This window comes from Cygnus olor, chromosome 27 (genome assembly GCF_009769625.2).
Source record: "Cygnus olor isolate bCygOlo1 chromosome 27, bCygOlo1.pri.v2, whole genome shotgun sequence".
NCBI classification, from domain to species: Eukaryota; Metazoa; Chordata; class Aves; order Anseriformes; family Anatidae; genus Cygnus; species Cygnus olor.
Window position 1 is genome coordinate 5,093,488 of NC_049195.1, and position 24,206 is coordinate 5,117,693.

A 24,206-nucleotide genomic window follows, 5' to 3' on the forward strand; every position below is an offset into this window, starting at 1 on the left:
AAAGGGCAAGCTTGAAATAGTGCACTGATTTAAAAAAATTTTCAAAGTAGCAAATTCTACCCAGATCAGACTTAACCAGCAGCTGTTATGCTGTCATACAGACTCGGTTAAAATGACAATTCAGGTGAAAACACTTAACAGAGAAACCTACTACCAATCAGACAGGTACTGGTGAAAGGATCAATACTGTAAGTGCTTATACAACACAGAATTAACATTGTACTTAGTAGCAAACCCTGTATTCAGCTTTAACAGAAACAGTTTGAAGCTGGAAGCTACTAGCTCTATGATCCCTGCTAAAACTAGAACTCAAATAATGGTCTCCGCCCCGACAAATGACAGAAGTTCCAATAAACGTCACTTGTATTAAGTAGCTTCAGAAAAAAGAACCTGGGTAAGTTAGGAATTTTGCCATGGTAAGAGAAGCCCATACACAAAATAGTGCCATCTTTTTACCTGCAGGAATATCACAAAGAGCAAATAGTCCAACTCTAATGTCACCATTCACCGTCCATTTCTGTGTTTCACAGTTTGGATTACAACTATGGTTCATAAAGCGAGAATAATTCCCCTTTGGGCCAGCATCTATTATCCGATCCTTCAAATAAAGAGAGGGACATATCATAGGTATCATAGATCATACTTAACACTTAGAAACAAACAGATGTTTCCCGCTGACATGTGACTAGTTGTGGCTAAGGCAGGAAAAAAAAAAAGCCCATTTTAAATTAATGAAAATAAGGAACTTTTCCCTACAGGGTTAGTCTTAAGCAGAAGCGTCTGAAAACTCATGCTTATGGAAGTGAAATAGGCACAGAATGAATAACCTATGATACAGGTTTAATCTCTTTACCCATTCTATTCGAGAAAAATAGAGATGTTATCCTCCTACCAGCATCCAAGTGCCAGCTGTAAATAAGTTGACATTGCTATGAACTCCTAACGGTTGCCTACATCCCACTATACATCTTACTGAAGAGCTCTGCAAAGACATTACGAACAGGCCACACATTCATTTTTCCACTCCACACAAAACTAACGCCACTAAATCAAAATTGATGCAAATTAAAGCCATAAATTATGCACTCTACAAACAGAAGACTTGGAAACCTTTTGCCTGAACCGAATCGCACGAGCTTTCCTTCTCACATGTATAGAAATTGAGCTATGCACGAACACAGAATGATGATTCCTCCATCACTTTGCATTCAGCTGCAAACAAACAGTTTATAGTGAATGAAACCATATTTACCTTTGTAACAGTTAACATATAAAAATTGGTCACGCTGTTTTCATGAGCACGTTTAATCCGCAATCTGCACTCTTCTTCGTCAATTAGCTCGCCAACATATTCGTTCACAAATTCACCCTGAAAAATAAAAATAAGAAATCCATGCTTATTGCTTCTTACTAAAACAAAGGATCTCTTGAGTGGATTATCCTAAACACTACCTACGTACAATAGTTAAACCCCACACTGCTTAATGGCAAAAGAATCAATTTAGAATCTCTTTGCTTTCCTGATTACATTCTGATTACACTGGAAGCTAAACATGCCACCCCATGGGGACCCATCCAATGCAAAACGCCACAGCTGAACTTCCAGGCTGGAGAGCAGCCAGTTTCTATTGAGACGTGCAGTGCCATCCTTACATCAAGTTAAAAGTCCACCAAAACTACGGCCTGTTTCCTTGGGACGAGAAACTCCAGGATACTGTTGCTACTAAGATGAGTGCAAATTCAAATTGAAGAAAATAAGAAGGCAACCAAGAACAAGAGAGTTCTCTAGAGCAGAGTCTTGAGGATGTGGGTGACATGACAAAAACAACTTGTCCTGAAGTCTTAAAGTGTCCCTTTCCATCTGTGGCCACACTTGCATCTTCTGCTCTCCAGGTGCGCTCAGCCATCTTGTTCAGAAACAACAAAGCCTGCATGAGTAAGAGCAAAACATACATCTGTCCATCAGATCCCATCCTCTGTCTGGCTAGTTAAAGCAGACATGAAATCCAGGCCCACCGTCCTCATGCTTGCCTCAAAGTACAGCAAGCCTGCAATCCAGGTAGGATTCTCACATTTCGGTATTCAGGCGTAGTATTTTGCTTTTCCCGTATCAGCAGTCACATATCCCACCTGAACCACAGAGCGGTGCCCCCAGCAAGCGTGTTCAGTGACACAGCGTAAAGGAAAACCAGAATGATCCATATCCAAAGACCTCCTGGCAGGGAAAAATAGCATCATTTCCATCAACAGAAATCTCTGTATCTTCATCGTTCTTCTCTGCCTTCTTGAACTTCTAAGAACCTTTAATGTTTGTTGTCCAGTGTAGTCTGATCACCTCAAGCCTTCATTAATTCCCCGCAAGTTCTTCTGAAATAAATCCGGACTGCAGAGCTGAGCGCCAAGGAGGATGAGAGCTGACTTGTTAGCAGACATCCATATGAGCAATACCGCAAACTGGGCCCCCCACACAACCAGCTAACAGGAAAATGCTGTCAGCATGTCACTGTGTAACAGCTTAAAAAGCAAAGGCAAGACTTATGGAAAAAGTCCCCCTTGAAAAGGGGGGTCACAATTCCAGTCACCTCCATCCACTCTTTGAACTTGTATTTTGCGGTTGTCATTTGCTGTGCTTATAGTAAGGATGAGGGGAAGAAAAAGAAAAAAAACCATGTGTCTTATTTTGCCAGACCTCTAAGACTTCTAAGATTTCATCATCTTCAGTGGTCTTATCAGGAAAAGAAACCATCATTCAGACTGCTTTTCTCCAGACTGCTCTCTCCCTTTTTGCCCAGTAGTCAGTGAGAAAACACACACACACTCTTTCCTCCTAGAAGTACGAGACAGTCACCTCTTCCCCTCCACCAATAGAATTCAAATTCACAGTCACCTGAAGCTAACTTGCTCTGTGAGTAAAGATCAAGGTTATGACACTTCTGTCAAAACATCTAAACAGATTTCACCATTAACGCTGCACCTACAGAAGTCTCAAGCCTTTTTAATACAAAACATTTACTGGAGAGTGCTGAAATGTTAATATGTGTTTGCTTAAGGTGCACCAAGTTGCAGTGTTTTCACATAAAGCCATACTGATGGCCATCACAGCCTTTGTTTGTTGTAATTCTACCTTTTTAATGTTCCGTTTTGTCCTGAGACCCCACCCACGTCGATCCGTTTTTATGATTTCAGCATCAGGGTAGAGTCTTTTGGTGAAGCACTGGTTCTGACATCGCTCTCCCGCTGGGCACACCTGGGGGTGGCACTCATACTGGAGCATCCTGTTCAGACACTCTGACTCTAGGCCACAGGGGTTCTCATCAGATGGCTTGCAGTTACAGCGAGGGATTTCTGACAGATCAGCTACCTGAATCTGAACCTTCCCTATCACCTTGTTGGACTGTGGAACAAAGGGAAAAGAAAGAATAAAAGATGAGGACAACGTACAAAGACTCTGAACAACTTTATTTGAAGCCCATCATCGACTGATGTGAGAAGGCTCTATAGGTCTTCAGTAGGCTGAGCAGTCTGTATTCATACTAACATTGAGTTAAGTAAACTAAGTTTTAATAGCCAGTACGTATCTAAGAGAGATGAGACCAGCTTGCAATCAGCAAAGTTCTGCCTTAGGTAAAGTTGATCTTACTCTCTTTTGCTGATACTCTGCTAAAACAATGTTTTATGGTACCAGAAGACAGAACTAAAGATTCTTGAAAAGAAAAGCAAAATGATTTATTTGAATTTTGCTAAGCTTGAATTGTTGCAAACACTGGTTGTTTAAATACATAGCTTACTTATACTACAAAAAAAAAAAAAAGGAAAAGAAAGAAGCCAACTCACTTTAATGTGTTTATAAGGTGGAGGTTTCCTTGAATTCCTTTCAATTTCTAATGCTTCTTTACTTTCTCTTTGTGCTTTCAGCTCCTGGAAGCGCTTTGCCGCTTCTTCAAGTGCTGTGCAAGGGAGTTTAAAATAGAATGCAATTAGCACCAGCTGCTGCTAATCAAATACATACATGTATTTACATTTTTTATTTTTTAAAGCTAGGAATAGAACTCTATAAACAAAATACAAGCTAAAATGAGTTATTACGGTACATCATGAATCTATTTCATCAGATACTTTTCAGTAGGTACTGAGATGTTGAACAATGATCCCATGCAGCAGAACCCAAGCACCATCTTAACATTTCCCAGTTTGTGGAAGAAGTGAACTTGCCCACAACAATACACAATGAGTAGGCACTTAAAGATATCTTTATCTGCAGTCAAGGGATCTACGTAATGTTTGCAATTTTATGTGAACACAGAACACTAGTCATATAATATTCCCATGCAGGTTAAGTGGTGATGGAGACACAAACACGTGGAATTTTTGTCATAAACCACTATAAACTTTGTTTGATTTTACCTTTCTTGAAGGTCTTGTTAATACTAGTTTGCCCCTCAGCAAAGCTTTTATCTCCTTCAACATAAGGGAAAACTCTGCCCTGGTGTACCCAATAGTAGTCATGTGAACCAAAGAAAAATACTGGGAAGTCCCCGATATCATGTTTGAGGCCCTGTATGTTGAGAGGCACAGACCTGGGATTGCAGATCTCTGCTGGCCACCACCTGAAAGTAGAAAAAAAGGAAGCACGTAAGTTCTGTGAGCCACAGCCTTAGCTTCTGCATTTGCTTAGCTTGACTCAGAAATAAAAGATAGTTTTCCTTTCTCAAAGAAATGAACTCCTCCTTTATGCAATCGAGGCTCCTTCTGGCAATACTTGGGAAGTACCACGCAAAACACAAGCAGCCCTTCGTTCTCAGTGTTCTTACTCCTTATTTTGGAAAAGCCTCGTGAGAACACGGCACAAGAGTGGATTTCTAAGATCACCTACAGATGCTTGTGTTCCTGCAGGTGACCCACAGCAAACACAAGCTAGGACATCGTGGCTCTCTAAGACAGCCCCTGGTTTTCCATATAGCTATTGCATTCTAGAGAGCCAGCGTAAGTGCAATCAAGTATCCAGCAGTGCCTGGAAAAAGCAGGAGAATTTAATTTGAAAGGCAACATCAATGTCTGACACAAAGTAAACAAATGACCATATTTCTAGTTCTTGTTTACTGAGACTGAGCTGCTTTGAGTTATCTTTCTGTAATTCCACAGTACATTAAAAAACATCTAAAGTATTAAAAACCAAAAAAATAGTGAACTTGCCTGTAATTTCCAAGCTTGACCCAAACAATCTGCTTGTAACGTAGCTTCTTGCCAGCTTTACAGTCATTGCAATTCCAGCATCCTTCAGGCATTTCTATGTTGAGACACTCAGGGTGAAAGGAAGCTGGGCACGATTCACAGCACAACAGTTTTCCACCTTAAACAAAGAAACCCTGCTTGGTTTATAGAAGTAAGGATTTGCTTCCCCCTGCGCATAGCAATTGATATTAATTTTAAGTCATACATTCTACACCTCGGTTTGTTTCACAGCAAAAATACGGCAAAAGAAAGGGATCAAGCCAAAATTACAATGCTGGATTAAAAAAAGACTGCAGCGCACTTTTCCAGTGTGCGAGTTGTGGCTCAACTGCATCAGCAATATACTAAAAAGCAAATAGTATTTTTTCAACAAGAGCAAAGTTGACAGTAGATGCAATATTCCCAAATGAAGCACTACATAGGAAAGCAGTGCTCTTAGCTTTAATTTCTTTGGGGATGACCAAACGTTTAATTATGACAAATAACCAAATTTTAAGAGACACTTTTTAAATCAACATTGTTATGACTGAATCCCTTAGCAATCAGTTAGTGTGCATAAAAAATAAAACCCACAGCCTATAGGTTGATCAATACTTTTCTGTAGTAACAGCATTATAAAAGAATTCTGATGATCAATACACGATCAATGTGTTTCTTTCACCAAAAAAAATTTACCTCTGTGAGCAATGTGAATTCAGTTATATAATGAAGAATGAGACACCACACAAGTTGTCCCCATCCCAAAAGTTTCCTCTGCGCACAAAGGAAATCTTAGTGCAGGGTGGCTGAAGTTTACACTTACTTGGACGGAAGTTGCTCTGGCTGGCTTATGTTCTGATAGATGTATTAAATGTGGAGAACCACATCGCATCTCTAAGCCACCCTCAGCAAACAAAGCCACTCGTACAATAAGACTTGTTAAAATATACACGCTGTAGTATTTTATACAATATATATACTCGAATATATATATATATATATCAACGTATGTGAATTAAAGAGCAAGAACAACAACAAAAAAAAAACACCAAATTTTTGGGTGCCAGACTGAAAATCCAGGAGATATTTGAGGTGATTGAAAGCAGTTTTCAATCACAGTATCAAAAGAAATGCGAATGATAACTTTCAAACATGTATCAGAAAATCTTGTCCACCTATAGACTTTCAAATACGTCATTGCATTAATTGATAGTTGAATGTTGCAATAAGCATTCCACAAATCATTTACACAACCAATACTGTATTTCCTCTGCTAAAATCAGTAAAATCCAACCATACGGATTTTCCAGAGTTCCCCAAACCCATAGTAAAACTTTAACTTTTAAATTAATTTTTGCAAATGTTATTTCAGAGGAAATACAGACCCAATGTAAATTACCAAAGCATCATCCAACATGGTAAAATGCCAAGAGATGCAAAAATCAAAACAAAATCAAACATAAAACTTTCAGTGCTAAGCAAGAAACAAAATTGCTCTCGGGATGCATTAGTTAGATATTGCTCAAGCTAAGCAGAGGGCTCAAAATAATTTTTGTTTTCAGGACTTACAGAAACTACTGAAAGCCATCAACATTGAAAATAACCTAACTTTGGAATGGTTAATGGGGCACCATTTCTGAACACTCTTGGGAAATCAAATTTCTGTGAAGAATAAAATATTACACCTGAGCATTTTACAGAGCCAACCGTTGTCTCCCCACAAGGCATCCTGAGATGCTACGGCACTACCACACCGCCATGAAGTGAGCTCCCTCTCCTGGAAAGAAGTCCCCTGTTCCCTCCTGGACAGCGGGGTTTTCTTCTCGGGACAGAACCCCCCTCCCTCAAGACCCAGCACCTCCTACCGCTCCTGCCCCGGGCAGCACCAGCCACGGGAGGAGAGGAAGGAGCGCGGGCTGTCCCCGAGGAACGGAAGCAGAACGCGAGGCCCAAGGACTGCAGCAGACACATACAGGCAAAACCTCACACCGCCTTCCCCCTCTGGGTCTCCTCTGGAACGGCAACAGTACCCACCAGTGTCCGACCTGGAAAATCTGTCGTTGCTTTGGGCTTGGCATCAGCTACCCGTAAGATCTGAAACAGACACCCCCTCTTCTTCTGTTCCTAAAATCAATTTAAGAAGCCGTTGCCTTTACGTCGTCGAGGTATGCCCTGAACTGCGACAGTACTGAGCTCTACTTGCCACCTCTTCCTATTCCCTGCAAACGCTTCCCTGAAGCTGGAATAGCCAGGTACTAAATGACTTAGCCTCCTTCAAGGAGAATTTAGTGACAGCAATTATTTTAAGCCCTTTTATAATAAAAAAAAATTGCCAACAACATGAACACGCTCACAATAATCAATGAGTGAAGTTTACTGAAAAGCAGTAAGTGATGCTTGACAAGCACACATTCCTTGTTCGATTTAAAGATAAAGAAATAATAGAAAAAGCAAAAGTAAATTAAAGAGAAAGAAACTATTTTGGTTACCTTTCTCACATTTCTTTTTGGAAGCTGACGAAGGAGGAGGAATCATAGGTAATTTCATCAACTCAGCACGATTTGATTCATTCAGTAGGTAGTGGGACTTATAGGCATATGAACTGAACAGGGGGTCTGAATGATCCTGCACTACCAACCCTATACGAAACAAACAGAAAGAGATGAGTTGCAATGAAACTACCCATGATTCCGTAAGGAGAAAATAAAATAAACCAAATGAACACCTATAATGCATATATGTGTGAATGAAAAAAAGATAAAATGAAGAAAAAGAAAAGTCTGACAAAGTTTCTTCGCTAAGAAAGAGGTTATGTGTTGGAGAGACTAAATTCAATTGTAACTGGAAAATCCTACAATGAATAAGCTGTTTCTAGGTGGAATTTTAATAGTGCTTTTACTCTTAATTTGTGCATTTACAGGAAAGCACAAGAAAAGCAACCAATTTTAATCCTGTTCAAACCACCCTCCCTCCCAAATGAAAAAAAGCAAGCGAATTTGAAAAGTTGGGTGATGACAGTCACTGCTGCAGAGGTAATGCTAGGGGTACAGGCTGGAAGAACAGACGCCGTATCCGCGGCCCCGCACAGTGCGGAGCCCGCCATCCCACTCACTAGAAGTCCAAGATCTTACCTATGAAAGTGTTTTGCCTTCATAACTGCATTAGAAAAATGTAACAAGGGGTCAGCGATTCTGCAAGGCACCAGGGGCGAAAGAACGGATGGAAATAGTGCCCTACGCCCTCTGTGGTGAGCAGAGCTGCACCAGCCCGGCCACTCCACAGCTCCCAAATGAGACACTTCGGAGCAGTTAAGCACTCTGTCCTGCTATACGTTTGCCTTTATTTCAAATGGCGTGTGCTTGTTTTTCTCCGTCTTTCTCCACTAAGAAGAGTTTTTCCACACTGCTCCAACGAGTCAGGCAGCGGAGGTCAGAGAGCCCCAGCTACAGATCAGAAGCACCTGGCCAGAAATTCATGGGAACAGCATCACAGCTGAGACCCAAAGAAGCAGGGAAGATGAGCTACCAAGATAGCCACAAATTCTTTCCCCTGAGAGAGGCACACAAAGTTGAGTGCTGCAAAGAAGCTTTTGAACTGGGGTGCCTAAAAAACCTCATGTAAGCAGAGCAGCAGCAGTCTACGTGAAACGCATGTCCTCAAAAGAATTCGTAAACCAAGAACGACCTACACACACGCAGTTACGTGAGCTATAAAGTGCGTAACGCAGACATCTTCCAGAAAGTGAGTATCTATCTCATGATAAGCAACTTTTAATATTCTATAGATAATCTGGTATTGCATTTTCTCACGTCAGTAATGTTCTGCACCTAAATGCAAAGTCTCTCCTTCCTACCATCAACTAAAACGAAGTAAGGAACCGTTCTCACATCCAGATGCCCAAGTATTTCTAAAGCATCCAGGTCCCCACTTCTCTCTGGGCAGGTATTGTCAGTGCTCCTGCCACAGATGCTGTCCTCACCTGACGTCCCCCATGCTGCCCACATACGACTAGACAGGACTGAATCCAGCCATCCGGGCAGTTTGCTAAATGTAAACCCTGCACGATCTTTCTTCGGTGAAGCTTCACTGGCTCCTGACTCCAGCTATGCCTAGTAGAAACAAACCCCACAAAAATTTCCTAGAACAAGTACATAGCTGCTACCGAACACAGGGTTCAGTCAGCGGCAGCAGGTTTGTAGTTTTTAAAGTTCTCCTGAGATTCAGTGAATACACAGGACAGGAAATTCCATCTGCTGGGGTTGAGGTTACTTATATTGCCAGGAGAAAATACAGACTGCTGTAATTTCATCTCTACACCTGAAGCTAGTGTCAAACAGAATTATTAAAACAACATTAAAAAAAAGTAACTCATGAACATCATCTTCTGCACTTCACTTACTTTTTAGAAATAAATGCAGGTCTGCATCTACAGTAAGCGTAAGACTTCTTTACTATGCAGCTAGACAACTGTAATTCAGTTTTCTAAATCCTACTCCTAAATTCTAATATCTGTGCCATATATATGAAAAATATATTTTTATACACATATTTGAAAAAAAGATGGATGTCAAATAGCAGGTATTCATGTTCATGAAGCTTTTAAATGGGGTCTACCCAAGAGAAGTACAAGGCCTCTATTATTTTTTGCCTTTACAGCAGAGTACATAGCCAAAGCACGGAGAGAGATTAATCCTCATATGCACCTAAAACAAGCTAGTGCAGATTTCTAGTAGGCTCTTCTATGATATTCCAATCTTATGTCAGCTTCAGTCATCTGCAATAGCTGGCCACAGGGTAATGAAATGCAACTTCAAAGAAACTTATTTAACAGCTTTACATCACATAATGTACTTAATTACTGGAGCTTCCTAGTGCTTTGAAATTGATAGAAAAAACTGTTTAGGATAAACCCAACTCTAGCAGACTGTCAGCGCTGTAAATTCATATTGTAGTACAAACACAGCTTTCATAATTAACATAGCGACCCTCACATCAATGCAGTTCTCTAAGGGCTAAGATCCAACGACCTACCTCGTGTAGGAGCAGAGCAGGACAAGACACCATTCTACCACTGAGCATTGTTCACATTAATACCCACAGGGCAGATTAAGCCACTGCTGGACCTTGCCAGGAGGCATTTCTAACCTGACCGCCAAACCAGGGAAAATGCACAGAAATTCATCTGTCATAAACTTGTACCTGACCCCGGTACCAGACTGACCCTGGATAACTGAGAAAAAATCAAACCGAACTCCCGCAGATATTACGGAATTGCTCCACCTACCATAGAAGTTTGGTTTTGGTAATTCTACTCCAGCTCTAGAAAACAAACAGCCTCTTTCCCCATATTTATCTTGGGTATTTCGATGTAGTTGTTGGTTAAATTAATGCTGGTGAAGAAGAGATTCATTTTTCTCAGACAGCATTAGATGCTTTCAAGCATTCTGTATCAGATGCTCTCTGCTAACAGCATGCTATGCCATGCATTCTCAGCTAGCTCTACTTCAAAGACACAGCAACTGGCTAGGTATTGTTCAGATTGGGCATTTGTACATATTAAATAAAATTAATCTTAAAACATACATAACACTACCTAAAAACCTAAACCAAAAGATACATAACATGTCATATTTGCTTGTGAGAATTTAAGCAATGCCAATGTGACTCACAGCACGTGTATCTCGTTTTGGGTGCCCACGATATGTTTGAGTAAGTCCACAAGAGGGAAAATACTGAACCACGTAAACACCTTTCTACACATTCTGAGGAACTTTTCTAAGACTCATTCTAAAACTTACTGTTCCTCTTTGAGTTTCTGGCTACCGTTTCTCTGGAAAAAAAATACATTTTTATTGAAGATTTATTTTTTTTTAAACTTGATCCTTTGTGATGGCTCTTAAATTACTTGGAAATGAGGAAAGGGGAAGAAAGGAGAGAGGCGGAAAAGAAATGACTCTGGCACTATACTTCCCTTCCCATTCAGAGATCTTTAATTACTACTCTGCTCCTGCAAAGTCAAGACAATCTTTCCCATACTAAACCAACAACTGAATGAACACATGCAAAAACAAGTGGGTCCAGGATTTCTGTCACATTTCCTTTTCCTTTTTAGTAACCTTCAAAGCTACGTTGGATATATTCTTTTCAACAAACTTTTGAAATACTGTATAAGTTATGTATTATTATTATGCAAACACCTAATATTGACAGTTTGATTCATCTGAGAAAATAATGATGTTTTTGTGTTGTGTGAGTAATTGGTGCAGCGAAACTTTTCAACCTGCTATCTGGCATAAGTCAGGTGACTGGAGAGCCCTAAGAATAACAAGTGGAAAGAAAGGAAGAAAGGAAGAAAGAAAGTAAAAAGAAAAAAAGAAAAGTTTGGCACATGGAAAATCCTACCATGAAACTTGTTTGCATGGTATTGTAAATGTTTTCCTTTCAAAGTTCTCAGATGTGATGGCAGTTAAAAATTAAAATGAATTTTTCTAGCTCATGAGTAAATCCTGCTTTCTAGCCTTACTTTAAATAGTTTTAAGTTTGTGAGGTGTGAAGGAATCCCCTTCTGCTTAACAGACTGAATAACAACACTACATTCATTCTCAGATTGCAATGGCAGGGACTGGGGGCTCAGCATCCGTTTTTCCTACTGGCAACACAAGCATGCCTTCTGAGTAGCTATAGCTGAATATTTCTGAATATTGAATATTAAGGCCAAAAATAGCACACGGAAAGCTTAATGAGAACTGCTGACTAAACCAAAAATCACAAGAAGCATTAAAATCCTTCAGAGCCCTAAGAGATGTTTTTCTTTAATGAAATACATTATTTTTAACACTACGCTGCACAAGTGACAATAGAAGAACTATAAAACAGAGGGGGGAAAAAAACAAGTGTGCTCACCTCTTGCACAAACGAAACAAAAGCCTACATTTACAGCTGATGAGGAGTGATTCCTTTTGGAATGGTTACTACAGATGAGAATGTGGGATGACACAAACAAGCTTCCTGCAGCAATACAGCCATCTCCTGAGTGATAGGCAATGGGACATCTGAAACATCTCACCATGCGACCTGTTTAATATAAATGCAGAAAAATGCACCGTGTCACCCTGTAGTCAGGATATGGTAGAAGACACCATAGACAGATGCAGGACTGATTTTTATTCCAGAGTGCTAGATTAGAGAGACATTTACATCTTTTCAAAGTTTCACAAAAGTTAACTCAACTTTCATTTCAAAGCTCTGTTAAGAAAAAAAAAAAAGTGGTTTAATCATTCCAGAGTCAACATTTTTTGTTAAAATTTTTTGGTTCATTTCTAAAAATGAAACCCTTGTTTCTTGCTGCATGCTGCATTACCAAGAGTACAGTTATACTCGCTGTTATTGTGATGACGCGTTCGAGTTTCCTCCTCCTGTTCAGAGCCAGCTCTGTTCTCACCTTTGCTTGCTTTATGGATATCCTTATCCACTGAGCAGGCCGTACAGCAATGCTGCGGGCAACGAAATCCTCGCGACTCAAAGAGAGCAGTGGCAAACTTGCGAACACAGGCCTCGTGGTAAAATTTACCACATGCGTTGACTGAACAGCGCTTCACATCTTTGCCAGGAAGTTTGCACGAGAAGCACGTATGTTCTCCTTGTAAGAGAAGAAAAAGAAGCTTAAATGTAACTGCCAATACTTGGCGATACAGATGCTGTTAAAAAAAATTCTGAAGTGAACAGAGCTACATCACTCTGAGAAGCACAGGCTCCCTCCCTTAAAACAAGTCAGTCAGTCACTATAATTCGCAGTAACCACTTAATTGCTGTCAACCTAAAATTGCTTTATGCTGAGCGTACCCTGAATGGTTTGTTACTTTTTCTCTTATCAAGTACTTGCTAAGTGGAACATGAGAATCTGGCCTGAGAAGTTAAAAAAAGTAATAGAATAGCACAAATGCACTTCTAAAACCTATCATCTTTCTATCTCCGCTTGGCCTGACCATACTATGGCACCTCAGCAGAGCAGGAAATCCTTCCCCATTTCCTGGGCATGGGAGCACACTCACCATTTTTACACTCCGTGCAGAAAAACTTCTCATCTGGCATCGACTTCAGGCCCAGACACTCCATATGAAAGACGCTGCAGCACTCGCCCTCGCAGGACACCAGAGACTCGCCAGAGCTTTCGCAGATCTTAAACAAGCAGACAGCCAGTCAGAGAACAAAGGGTATCTGACATACCTAAACACAACTGACTACGAGATGTTGAAAGAGAATAGAAATGGGCTGAAATCTCTTCATAGCTACAATAAGCCAGGAGAACTGCCCTACATCCCACAGCAGACCTGACAAAACCTACGAGCTGGAGACAATCCCAGCAGTTACTGTTAGCAAGTACGGGTTAGATAGCACACCTGAGCTTTCTAGCATGTAGGAGAGCTTATGAATTATTTCCAGAGTATAAAGTCCTAAAAGCCTGGATATTCTGAGATGTCTAATTATGAGACATGATGAAAACAAACCAGTCTGATTTAATAAATTTACAATCTCAAATTAACAGAAACTATCGATACATCTTTAGCATTCATCTCTTTACAGTACCATCATTTACCTGACAAACAGTGTCTTTTTTATTTGTTCCAGTTCCTCTCCTGGATAAGCTAGAGTCTACTGACTGCACATCAGAAGCATCAGCATCGGCAGTAGCTGATGGGCTGTCTGAACGTTTTCCAAAACTACCCTACAAAGAGGAAAAATCCAAGACACTCAAACAAGACACTTTCAAAGGACAACCACATTGTGAAAAAAATATTTACATCAACACTGATTAAAAGATCATTCAATATGCCAAGAGATACAAATATCCTTGTAAGACGCTGGACTTCACTGCAACGATACAAGAACTGCTACCTTCTTGACATACCTTTTACCTGTACAAGCAAAAAAAAGTTGTCTATTTTACTCTTTCCAGACACCTCTTAGTTTCACACCAACTAGCATCCCCAAATTCCCAAGGAATCTAATAGCTTTTCAAAGAGCAAAATGAGTCAGTGACCTAAACAAATGTTTTGTCAAAGTATAAATATTTGTTAAAAAAAAAAAAAAAAGAAAAAGTATCTTATTTACATCGATATAATGTGAGAGGTTAGAATTAAGATCACAAGTTATTTCTCAGACAATAAAAAATACAAGATTTGTAGAAAATACAGCATTCATGTATTTAGTAACAGACAATTGAAGAGTCTATTATACTGATCAATTAAAAACCAGGTATCTGTGAGCAACAATTTGCCTTTACCTGTAAATCATTAAGTCCTCTTGAATCAGAGTCAGATGTATCTCTGTAAGCTGAGCTAGTCAGTTCTACATCAGTTGAGGCACGACTCCTCTTCTTTAAAGGTTTACAAGAATCTGAAATCTCGCTGGCACCTTAACACAACATACTAAAATTAGTCTTAATGTACATTCTTTTTTTTTTTTTTTTTTTTGCTTGAAATTAGTAAAGGAACAACAAAGATGAGACAGCCTGAAACTGGACTTTATTTGCTAGCCTTAATTTTCAGTTTGCAACTTACATACTAAATTAACTTTTAATAGAGAATTAAATAACTGAAAATCACCTTAGAAAGTCCTTTTGACAAATTCTGAATATGCTGACATAGTAGAGGAAGCTACTAAATTGTCTATAACACAGGATAAGCCGTTAGGAGATTACCTCTTCATCGTCCCTATTTAAAATACATCTGGTCAAAGATATCATCTTATATTTTACTATGTACTTACAGCATATGAACAACACAGGCTATCCTTCCAACTAGCAGTGCAAAAAACCCAAACCAAAACCAAAACCAAAAAAAAAGACACCTTCGTCAACAGAAAGTTTCGAGATCTCTGTAGTTCACACAGAATGAAAACCATTGCCAATGTGTGCAGAGCCAGAAACTTTCAATAAAGTGTGTTTTGGTGCGTAACTCACCTTTCTGCAGTCCTGTCTTCACTGCTGTCAGTGGAACCATTTCAACCTGTTTGAATAGGAAAATCCATAGTTAAAAACAGATGAACTTTTCCCCTAGTATTAAAAAGAAAACATTAACGTTTAAGCGATTAGCATCTCTGAACTCAGATGTAGTCTGTCATCCCCTTCCGAGCGCGAGCCTTCTTGTCGTGCTGGGATTTATCCTAGCTGCCTACGCTGAGTGCCACGAGACAAGGCAGCCATACGCTCACTAGCAAGGTCCTTCCCAATCACTCCCTTTGGGCATGAAGATGACAGGAAAACTTTAGCCGTGTCCAGCAGGCAGGAGCGGGGTTCAGTTGGGCAGCCAACCCTGATGCCTTTGTAAAACCCCACACCTGTGTAAGCACAAGTTTACCTTAACAGGCATGACACTCAGGTTAGAGACACTTAATGCATCGCCATTTTAAGGCACATCCACCAAGCATGCACTCTCGAGCTCCTGGGAACACAGACTTTTTCTCTGTATAGAGTGCTGCAAGGCCACAGGGATGGAGGTACGGGCTTCGCACGGAGCGTTGCAGAGCTCTATACAGCTGGAAACTCAATGTCAGTACACACTTAAGCAGACAAGCTTACAATCTTGCAAAAGCACTTCAAGTCCTTGATCCTACAGCAGAAGGGCAAGTTTAGAAACTGTTCTGCCAATGTACGTGTAACGTGAGAATTTGGCGAATGTATAATAATTAGAGAAGAAAGTTGTTGCCTAAAGTCCTCTTTTTAAGGTTAAGAATTACAAGTTATTTCTTTACAATGTAGTTACATATGCATGTAGAAACACATTTAGTAAATATTTAAGGATTATTCTATAATTTTTTTAAAAAATATTTTATTTTGTTGTACAATAGGTAAAAACATACAATAGAAGGATTTGTATAGGATACATTTCGTAATACAAATATAAAATCTAAACAATCACTTTTATTTCTCCACTAGTCACTGTAACAGTAGCATTAACATTTTGTTTTTCCCATTAATTGTACTCGTTCCAGTTATAATTTTATACCAAGTTGTTGCAGACTAATTTGGGAATCAGTTGCAAGAAAACTTGACTTTGGGTAACAAATATTGTTGCATAATTGTAAGGAGTTAGTAAGTTCTTCTTTTTTTAATATAACTTAATACATTCAAGGTTATGCGCATTACAGTGCATCTGTGTTTAATTTTCAGTCATATACTTTTCCTGAGAAAAGCACTTTGATGTTCATAGTCTTAGTTAGCTAGATAATATAAGCAAGCAAAGCTAACTGGGATCCATGAAGTTCATATTGTTGGTTCTTATACCTTAGTTAATTTAAGAAGCATTTACAAACATAAAATAACTCATTTGAAAACATGGAGGCTGCAACACCCCATGGCAAGAGGTTTAGGGTTTATGTCAGGTAACTCACGCCCAACATTTAAGCCGCTTTCAAGTTTCTTGCTGAAACTTCCTAGAGTTAGAACATTCTTCTGCTGAATACAGATGTAAATGCTATGGCATCAAAAGAAAAATGTGAAAAAAAGCAACTGGGTCTACTTTCAACCTCTGAAATGAATGAAGTGCAAAACAAAGTGTAACGGGCAAAGAATAAATTAGAATAAAAGAGATAAAAACAAAATTTTCCCCTTCCCATATAAAATCTTTAACCTGACTGTCCCTTTTTAAAAACCCTCATCGAAAAAAGCTATCCTATGAAACATTGTATATAAAATTATCAGGTTTCAAGTGGAAAGGCCCTTGGAGAGTGAAAATTGACCACATAAGGAAAAGAACCAACAACTTTGACAAACTTGTTAAAAAGTGTATTCAGTTTTTAATATTAAAGTATGTCCAGCCACTGAACTTTCCTACTCATTTCCACGTGGAATTCTTTTTTTGTTTTAAAGCAACAACATTTGTCTCTCTGACATCCAGATTAAAGGAATGCCCTGTACACGTTAGATCTACTTAAGGAAAAAAAAACGTATATCCCAGAAGACCTGTTTTGCTGATGTCTGCCAACATAAAGTCTGACTATTCATCGTTAACTTAAATCATTCTCAGAGTCCATTTTCAGAAGTGGTCAGATTAATCAGTCTAACTTCATTTGAAAAACAAAACCTCAATACAAACCAGCAGCTAAATCAAGAGCAAAAGGAAGGAACCTGGTGGCAATTCCATCAAATAGAAGTTACTGAAACAAAATCACTTTGCTCATAACAGAAATCTCATAGCAAACATGGCAGGTTCATTAGGAGTCTTGCATCATTGAGTTCCCATTTTCCATAGCCTGACTGATACTGTGAAGATGCCAGTAGCAGAGTCACAGCAATGGTATTGACAAGGGGATTTCATGAAGGATAGTCCAAAACGAAACCCGATGGGGAAAAATGGAGAAAAATAAAAAGGCACCAATATAAGCCACAACATTTATGAATACAATATATTTTAACTCTCTACATGGAGGAAGCCAACCTGCTCCTTTTTGATCTTCTTCTTTGGCACAACTTCAGTGGATTTCTCAGACTCTGAGCGGGTTCGAATCGATCTTCTCTGTTGCTTCTTTTCTAAAGAACCTGAAGAAGGAAAAGGGTTTCTATTATATGGTTCCTTATATTTCTGAGCTACAGAAAGATGTTCAACACCAAATCAACAGATAAAGTAACGAAACCAAGACTTTTTCCTCTTTTGAATGTTTTATTTTAAAATTCAGTTCCAAGCTGTTTGCCAACTGGTGCTATGGTTTGCAGATAACATGTTCTGAGTCCATAGACAGAGGGAGCAGCTTCAGAAAAAGACACCAGTAATAGTACAAAACAAAAAGCTGGAATCCAGTTTAGGGCAAATGGGTTTTCATAACACACCTCTCAATCACAGTCTTCGCTTTGGTTTATTTTTAACCAAACAGTCCATCTTTGGTGCTTATGGGGAGGTATCCACAATGAACTTCTTGAACTAAAACAAGCTAGAAATTCAAGACGCAAAACAGAGCTTCCCCGTTTTCACTCCCAGTGAAAAAGCCAGCACGGTGCCCCAGCTCTGCAGGGAGGATTGGTCTTCCTTCTCAACTCTGGCTACCACAAAAATTTCAAGCAAGAGCCCCGCTATAACACGTGCCATCAGTATGAAATCTAAATGGGCAACTAAAGATTTTGAGAGTTGAAGAAAACAGAAAGCACAAACAGAAGCAGTGATTGTGATGCATTATTATAATTAACGTGAAAAACAAGTTTTTAAAAATATTACCATGGAAAAGAAACTCAGATTAATGAAGATTATGTTATTTCAAGAGAGAAAGTATGATTTTTTTTTTTTTGGACAAGTAAGGTTGGCACAATCGGAAGGTCCCTCTATGCTACAGTATCTGCCAAAAGGCCCTACTGAGAAATATGTCCTGAACACCACACCACGTGCAAGTTTTGAAACAAGGCACGTGCCTAGAGCTGTGCTGACAGAAAGCTGAAGTCTGAAGTTTCACAATTATCTATTGTGCAGAATTACTCTCTTCTTCAGTTTTGGGTGTTTTACCTAAAGACAACATGAATGTAAGATACTCGGTACTCTTCCAAGTAAAAATACAAACTGTTGGACCAGGGATGAAGTTATTAATTAAGTAATTAAGATAGATACAGCGTTAGAAGTCGTAAGCCTACAGCTTCTTGTTAGGAGATAAAATATCTAGAGAGAGACAGGCTTCAATCAGACACTGAAAGAAAGACTCTCAACAGGTCTCCAGAAAAATAAACTTCATTAATTGGACAAGCTTTTTTTTTTTTTTTTTTTTATTCGAGGCTGCACGTAACATGCCATGGCTCTGGAATACCTTAGTAAGTACACTTTCTAGTTGAAAAAGTTGTTTGTTTTTACAAAAACTGTGTTTCTGGGAGAAAATAATGTTTTCCTTTGAGGGAAACAAGTTTTGCAGCAAATTAAGTAATAGTAGCAAGGAGTTGTTAATAATTTATCAGTAACTCAGCTCAACATCCTTCATGTTAGAAGCTGTGTAACTTTTGGCTCTAACGAGCTACACCTATCAATACACACAAAACTGTTGTGGATCTCAGCACTAAAGCTAGAGGCCATCTTTTGCCACCTTTATGTTCAGCTGAAATTCTTTGAAGCAGCTAAAAGTCAATTTGGGCAACTGTGACCAGAAAGTTAATTTAATCAATAATGTATTTCCTCCCCACGCTGCCTCACTGTCCTAATGGAATTAAGATACAAGCCCTATGTCAGAGGAGAAACTCTCAAATTAGTGCATCTAATGTTGACTGAAAGCAGTTTCTTTTAACATAACAGGCACTTTTTTCCTCTTCCTGCTCTCCGAGGATCCAGTGCATCACCTCCACAATGCTCCTATCCCATCTTCACGAGTATTTTGATCCAGTTTCAGGACAGACTTCAGACCAGCAATCTACCTCCCTACTGGCCAGGCCAGGTCAGGTCACTCCTGTTTCAGCTGTATGGGGAAACCAGAGGCACTATGAATTCTCATAGCTGTTCTCTTATTACCAGATTTCAAGTTACAGAATTCTTTTCCCGGCATTATGGACCTGTGTATATCTAGCTGCAGGTTATTAATAAGGACTCCCAGAGTCATTCTGTAAAATACTTTACCGTAAAGGTATTCTGAAGTTCCGGTGACCTTAAATTTGAAAAAAGGACTTCGCAGTTATGTTCCATGAGAGGGGATCAATAACTGTCTGGACTTTGGAAATGGCTTTGAAAGTGACTGTTTGGAGTGTATACTGAAGTAAAGCTCATGCACTGTATAGGGTGTTATCAGGTGGAGTTTTACGTATCCAAAAAACCTAAGAAAATGAAAAAAGAGAGGCTCAGAATTCTCACCCCCCTACATCTGAAGAGCCATTGTGAAGGTGAAGCCTTTAGTTCCCAGGTGAGAAAGAAAAAAAACACCAAAAACCAGAGATCATCTCTCCTGCTGCAAGGCAATTAAAGTAACAACTGTTTGAAAAAGCTAAAGTAACTATAGCGACTAAGATTGGAAAAAAGAACCACTGTCGACAACAGCAGAGGAAACCCCGCTTGCATCAGGAAACCCCACTCACACCAGAACATCCGGACTACTCAGCCTGCATTGTAAAGTCCCAAAATAGTCCAGAAAATAGTGTATAAGAAAGCCTACCTAAGAGCTATGCAAGTGCAGAAACTGAGGCGAGTTTGCAGAGGACAGCGTTCCCACCCATGTTGACTGAGGTTTTTGACTTGGAGTCTCATTTATTTTATGTCCAGAAAGGGAGAAATAACAAAGCAGTTAAAGCAGAAGTGACACTTAGTAACTTCATAAGATTTTCTCAAGAAAAGACATTGCGGTTTGGGTTTTTTTTTGGCATGCTAACTGTAATGAGCCTTCCATTTTTATTTTTTTCCCTTCCATACCAGGAGCATTTGCTCATCCTGCTATGAGAGGAAATCAGTGTTGTGTTCTCCAACCTACGATTTACTTCTACATACCCAATGTAAAACGAAGTACTTATGTTCGAGGCTATACCAAGGATATTATTACCAGCACATTAACAAACACACAACAGTTAATGATTTTTACACGGACTGTAGAAAATCTGTGGTTGAGATATAGAAGTCCCTATAGTGACAGGAGAAACTTGAAAATCTCTTGGTTTAGGATGACTCAAAACTGCCTCTTTTCAGGAACCTCCATCCTTTCCCCAGAGGGGTACGTCTCCTTCTGGGGATGCTGAGAGAACACACTGCAGAAGGAAATTTCTGCTGGTGGGGAGATCAATCCATTTGGAAGAATTCCCATTAGCTATTTATCAGAATCAAAACATGAAAAAAGCATTGGTTTTCTGTTCCAAGTCTAGAAAGCACTCAATCCGCTTTCCTTTCTCATTCTTCTCTACTCCTGTACTACAAATTATTCCAGGCTTTCCCTTTTCAGTCTCAAGCTCCATTATTTGCTTCAGTGGTTCTCCCTCAGACAGTACTTCAAAACTCAGTGTGTTATGATAGGGCCCCTAGAACAACTTCAGAATCAAGCATTACATCATTTTGTTGATAGAGTGATCAGAGGCAGTTAAAAAAATAAATCGCTGCCCTCTACAAAGGTCATACTGGAATTCATCAACAAAGTTTGGTCAAGCACCCATCACGGTTCAGATCCATTCCTCACTATCCCACTTCCAGATTCTCTTCCTTTGATCTCAGTCACCATACATTTGGTGCCAAAAGCCTTTACAGTACTCTGCTAACATATGTCCGCTACGTTGTCTTCTAAAACAACTTGCCATCTGCTCTCCACAAGGCACCCATCCTTCTCATAAGACGACTTGGATCCTGCAAGTTGCAGACGCTAAAAGTTCAGAGGCCAAACCAGCTAAATGCCATCACAAAGACATCCTGTGTTTCTCAAACATCTGGGCTCATCACGTGCTTATCAGCCAGGTTTGGTACAGCTGTTATGTAAACACAAATATGTTCATAATCCTTTTTACCTAATGAGAAAACGCCAGTTTTGATATTTGAGTTTAAATGCTAGCTTGTTACAGCGCAGACACCCTGCAATTTTGCCTACCTGTTGACCCAGGAGTTGTTTCAGGAGAGGACGCATTTTGCACTGTTGCTTTTTCGTTTCTCTGATTTGATGAAGAATTAAGTTTTTCTTGTCCTTTGACGCTTATTTCCGTTTTGTTACCAACTCCCTTAAAAAGAAAAAAAGATTGTGTGAGCCTATTTATACGTTATTGCTAACAGGCATACTAATTTACTCCGCAGTCTCAGCACGGAAACCGTCAATACAACACATACACGTGATGATCTGTGCTACTGAGCCGCTTCTTTGCAGAACTTTCCATCCCTCTCAATCTCCCCTTATATACAAGGAAAAAAAAAATATTCCGGTGACTTTTCTAAACATTACCTTCTCTATAATGCTTAGGATGAAATAAATACTCTCCAGGTAGAGAGGCAGAAGAAGGAGCCAGAGAAATAGTCCTAAACCTTTTCCTTACACTGACTGTGAGAAGCGGCTGTGCACCTGAAGGAAGCTAGGAGGCAGAACTCATTTTAGAAGTCTTACGCAAAATGCAGTTATTTTTCAATATATTATTAACAGTTTTGTCATCTTATCTGTTTCCCACAAATAAACTGCTTTTAAGATTTTCAGAGATTTGCTCAATTATTTTAACTAGGAAGCTGGAATTAAACAACTTCGGTATTTTGAACACGTTATTAGCAAAAGTATGACCATCTGTAGGGAGCTCCTTGGCCGACAGTCAAAGTAGTTACTACCAGAGACTTTGGGATGCACCGAAATTAGAGGTTTAATACAATGGAAGATTGTTATCATAGATTGGCTTTTGTTAGATCTCTCCACTGAAAGAAACGTGTATTGTAAAAGTACAGTGGACACAAGTTTAAGCTCCACAGTACGTCAGACTTGGGACAACGATGAACAAGAGGAGTCACTACACAAAGCACGTACCTTAGTAGAATAAACAAATTGATCAATGAGTTTTCCATCCCCAGCAGCATTCTGAAGAGCAAAAACCTGTTCAATTTTAACAACTGGAGACATGTTACATTTTTGAAGATCCAAGTTGTGCATGGTTATTGAAGCTGGTAAGGATTTTCTAGCTGCAGCAGTTTTCCATGCAATTTTCACAGGAGGTGGCTCCTCCTCTTCCACACTTGACTGCCTCCGCTGGCTTTGTCTTCGCAACTCCGCACTGGAAGGCGATGCTGCTACCACGTTGGCATGCTCTGGCTGGGTGTTCAGTGCTGGCTTTGGACGTCGGTTCTTCTTGGTCTCTGACTTAGAAGCAGCAGTCTTTTTGCCTTTTGACAAAACCTCCTCTGGCTCTTTGTCTATATAAATGAAGGTGTATTGTTCTATCCTTTCTTCCCGAGTCATTTTCAACGCTTTCTCAGCATGGGCAATACCAATATCCCACTGAGCACGCTCTCTTTGCGGCCTTGGTTTGCGAATCTTAAGGAACAAAGACAAGCAGCTAATTACACTGAAGAATCCCGAGGCTCTTCAAATCTCTCAGGCAGCAAATTTAAATTTACTCTCCATTTACAGTGCATTTTTGAAAGGTAGATTGTGAATTCCCCCACTCGGGGCACAAGCAGACACTCTAGCTAGATTGTACGACCATTACCATTAAAAGCGTCTGCCCTAAATTACAAATTCACTAAAGACAAGAGCAGGCAGTAATCAAGCCCACGATTCTGCTAGGGGATACAGAATGAAACCTGATTTACCTACTTTTAAATCCTCCATGTTTTTCCATAAACATCCTTTCCTTTCCACATCAATATTTTGATTAGCATAAATATTGACTCAAGTAGTCCATCTACGCAGAAAATAATGGCTGTAACTAACACTTCATTTCAAATACAGCAATGGAGAAGGACATATGCACTAGTAGCAGGGGCTGGAAGAGTGTCCTTTAAATTATGTATTTTCCAAAGAACCGGTTAATAGTGAACACACAGACGTTGTTTTTATTTAATTTTCTGACAGAGATGTAAAATCATCTCCAGTGCCCAGGATGACAACTGTCATGATGAACAGACAAAGTTAAGTTACCAAAATTTCACATGGAAAAGGAGGAGCATGGAAACATTTTGGGTATCTTCGTGAGTGCAGACAACCCTTTACATAGTAAAGTACTGCAGTGTTTCAGAACTGCACCCATATGAGTTTCACTTTCACAGGCACCGTAAATGTTCTTCTACAGTTTGTGTTCACCATACCTTCTGTTTCTCAGAGTGGTTGCTGGCTTGCTTAGCAGCCTCTGCCAATAACTGCTCATACTGTTTGTGTCCTTTGTACTCTCGAACCCTCTTCTCGTGCACCCACGCCCGCTCCGGCTGGTTGCTAAAAAACTGAACATGGTATTCACGGGCACCTGAAATTGAGAAATTCTAGTCAGCAGTTTTATTAACACCACTTTTTGTGTTTAGCTTACACTCTCCTACTCCACATCACTCTGCTGCTGCAGTTGGAAATACCTAGCTACGTCTAGAAGTACGACAGGCCTAGATTCA

General features: G+C 39.6%; 1 protein-coding gene across 7 annotated transcripts in view; it reads right to left on the reverse strand.

The window, feature by feature from the left end:
* The window catches only part of NSD3 (nuclear receptor binding SET domain protein 3), a 43,083-nt gene that overhangs the window by 6,861 nt on the left and 12,016 nt on the right, over window positions 1-24,206 (reverse strand). For 5 of the 7 annotated variants that reach the window (XM_040538554.1, XM_040538551.1, XM_040538552.1 and 2 more), the window contains 17 exons: window positions 23,913-24,067; window positions 22,636-23,139; window positions 21,727-21,853; window positions 17,649-17,749; window positions 15,173-15,218; window positions 14,495-14,625; window positions 13,808-13,936; window positions 13,263-13,389; window positions 12,653-12,850; window positions 12,115-12,285; window positions 7,701-7,850; window positions 5,194-5,350; window positions 4,405-4,607; window positions 3,835-3,947; window positions 3,125-3,394; window positions 1,253-1,369; window positions 457-598 (listed from right to left, as the gene is read on the reverse strand). In XM_040538554.1, coding sequence (XP_040394488.1) covers window positions 457-598; window positions 1,253-1,369; window positions 3,125-3,394; window positions 3,835-3,947; window positions 4,405-4,607; window positions 5,194-5,350; window positions 7,701-7,850; window positions 12,115-12,285; window positions 12,653-12,850; window positions 13,263-13,389; window positions 13,808-13,936; window positions 14,495-14,625; window positions 15,173-15,218; window positions 17,649-17,749; window positions 21,727-21,853; window positions 22,636-23,139; window positions 23,913-24,067 — 2,841 coding nt within the window. Of the gene's footprint in view, window positions 1-456; window positions 599-1,252; window positions 1,370-3,124; window positions 3,395-3,834; window positions 3,948-4,404; window positions 4,608-5,193; window positions 5,351-7,700; window positions 7,851-12,114; window positions 12,286-12,652; window positions 12,851-13,262; window positions 13,390-13,807; window positions 13,937-14,494; window positions 14,626-15,172; window positions 15,219-17,648; window positions 17,750-21,726; window positions 21,854-22,635; window positions 23,140-23,912; window positions 24,068-24,206 lie in introns of those variants that run through there. The other 2 variants (XM_040538555.1, XM_040538557.1) reach the window with 2 other exon arrangements.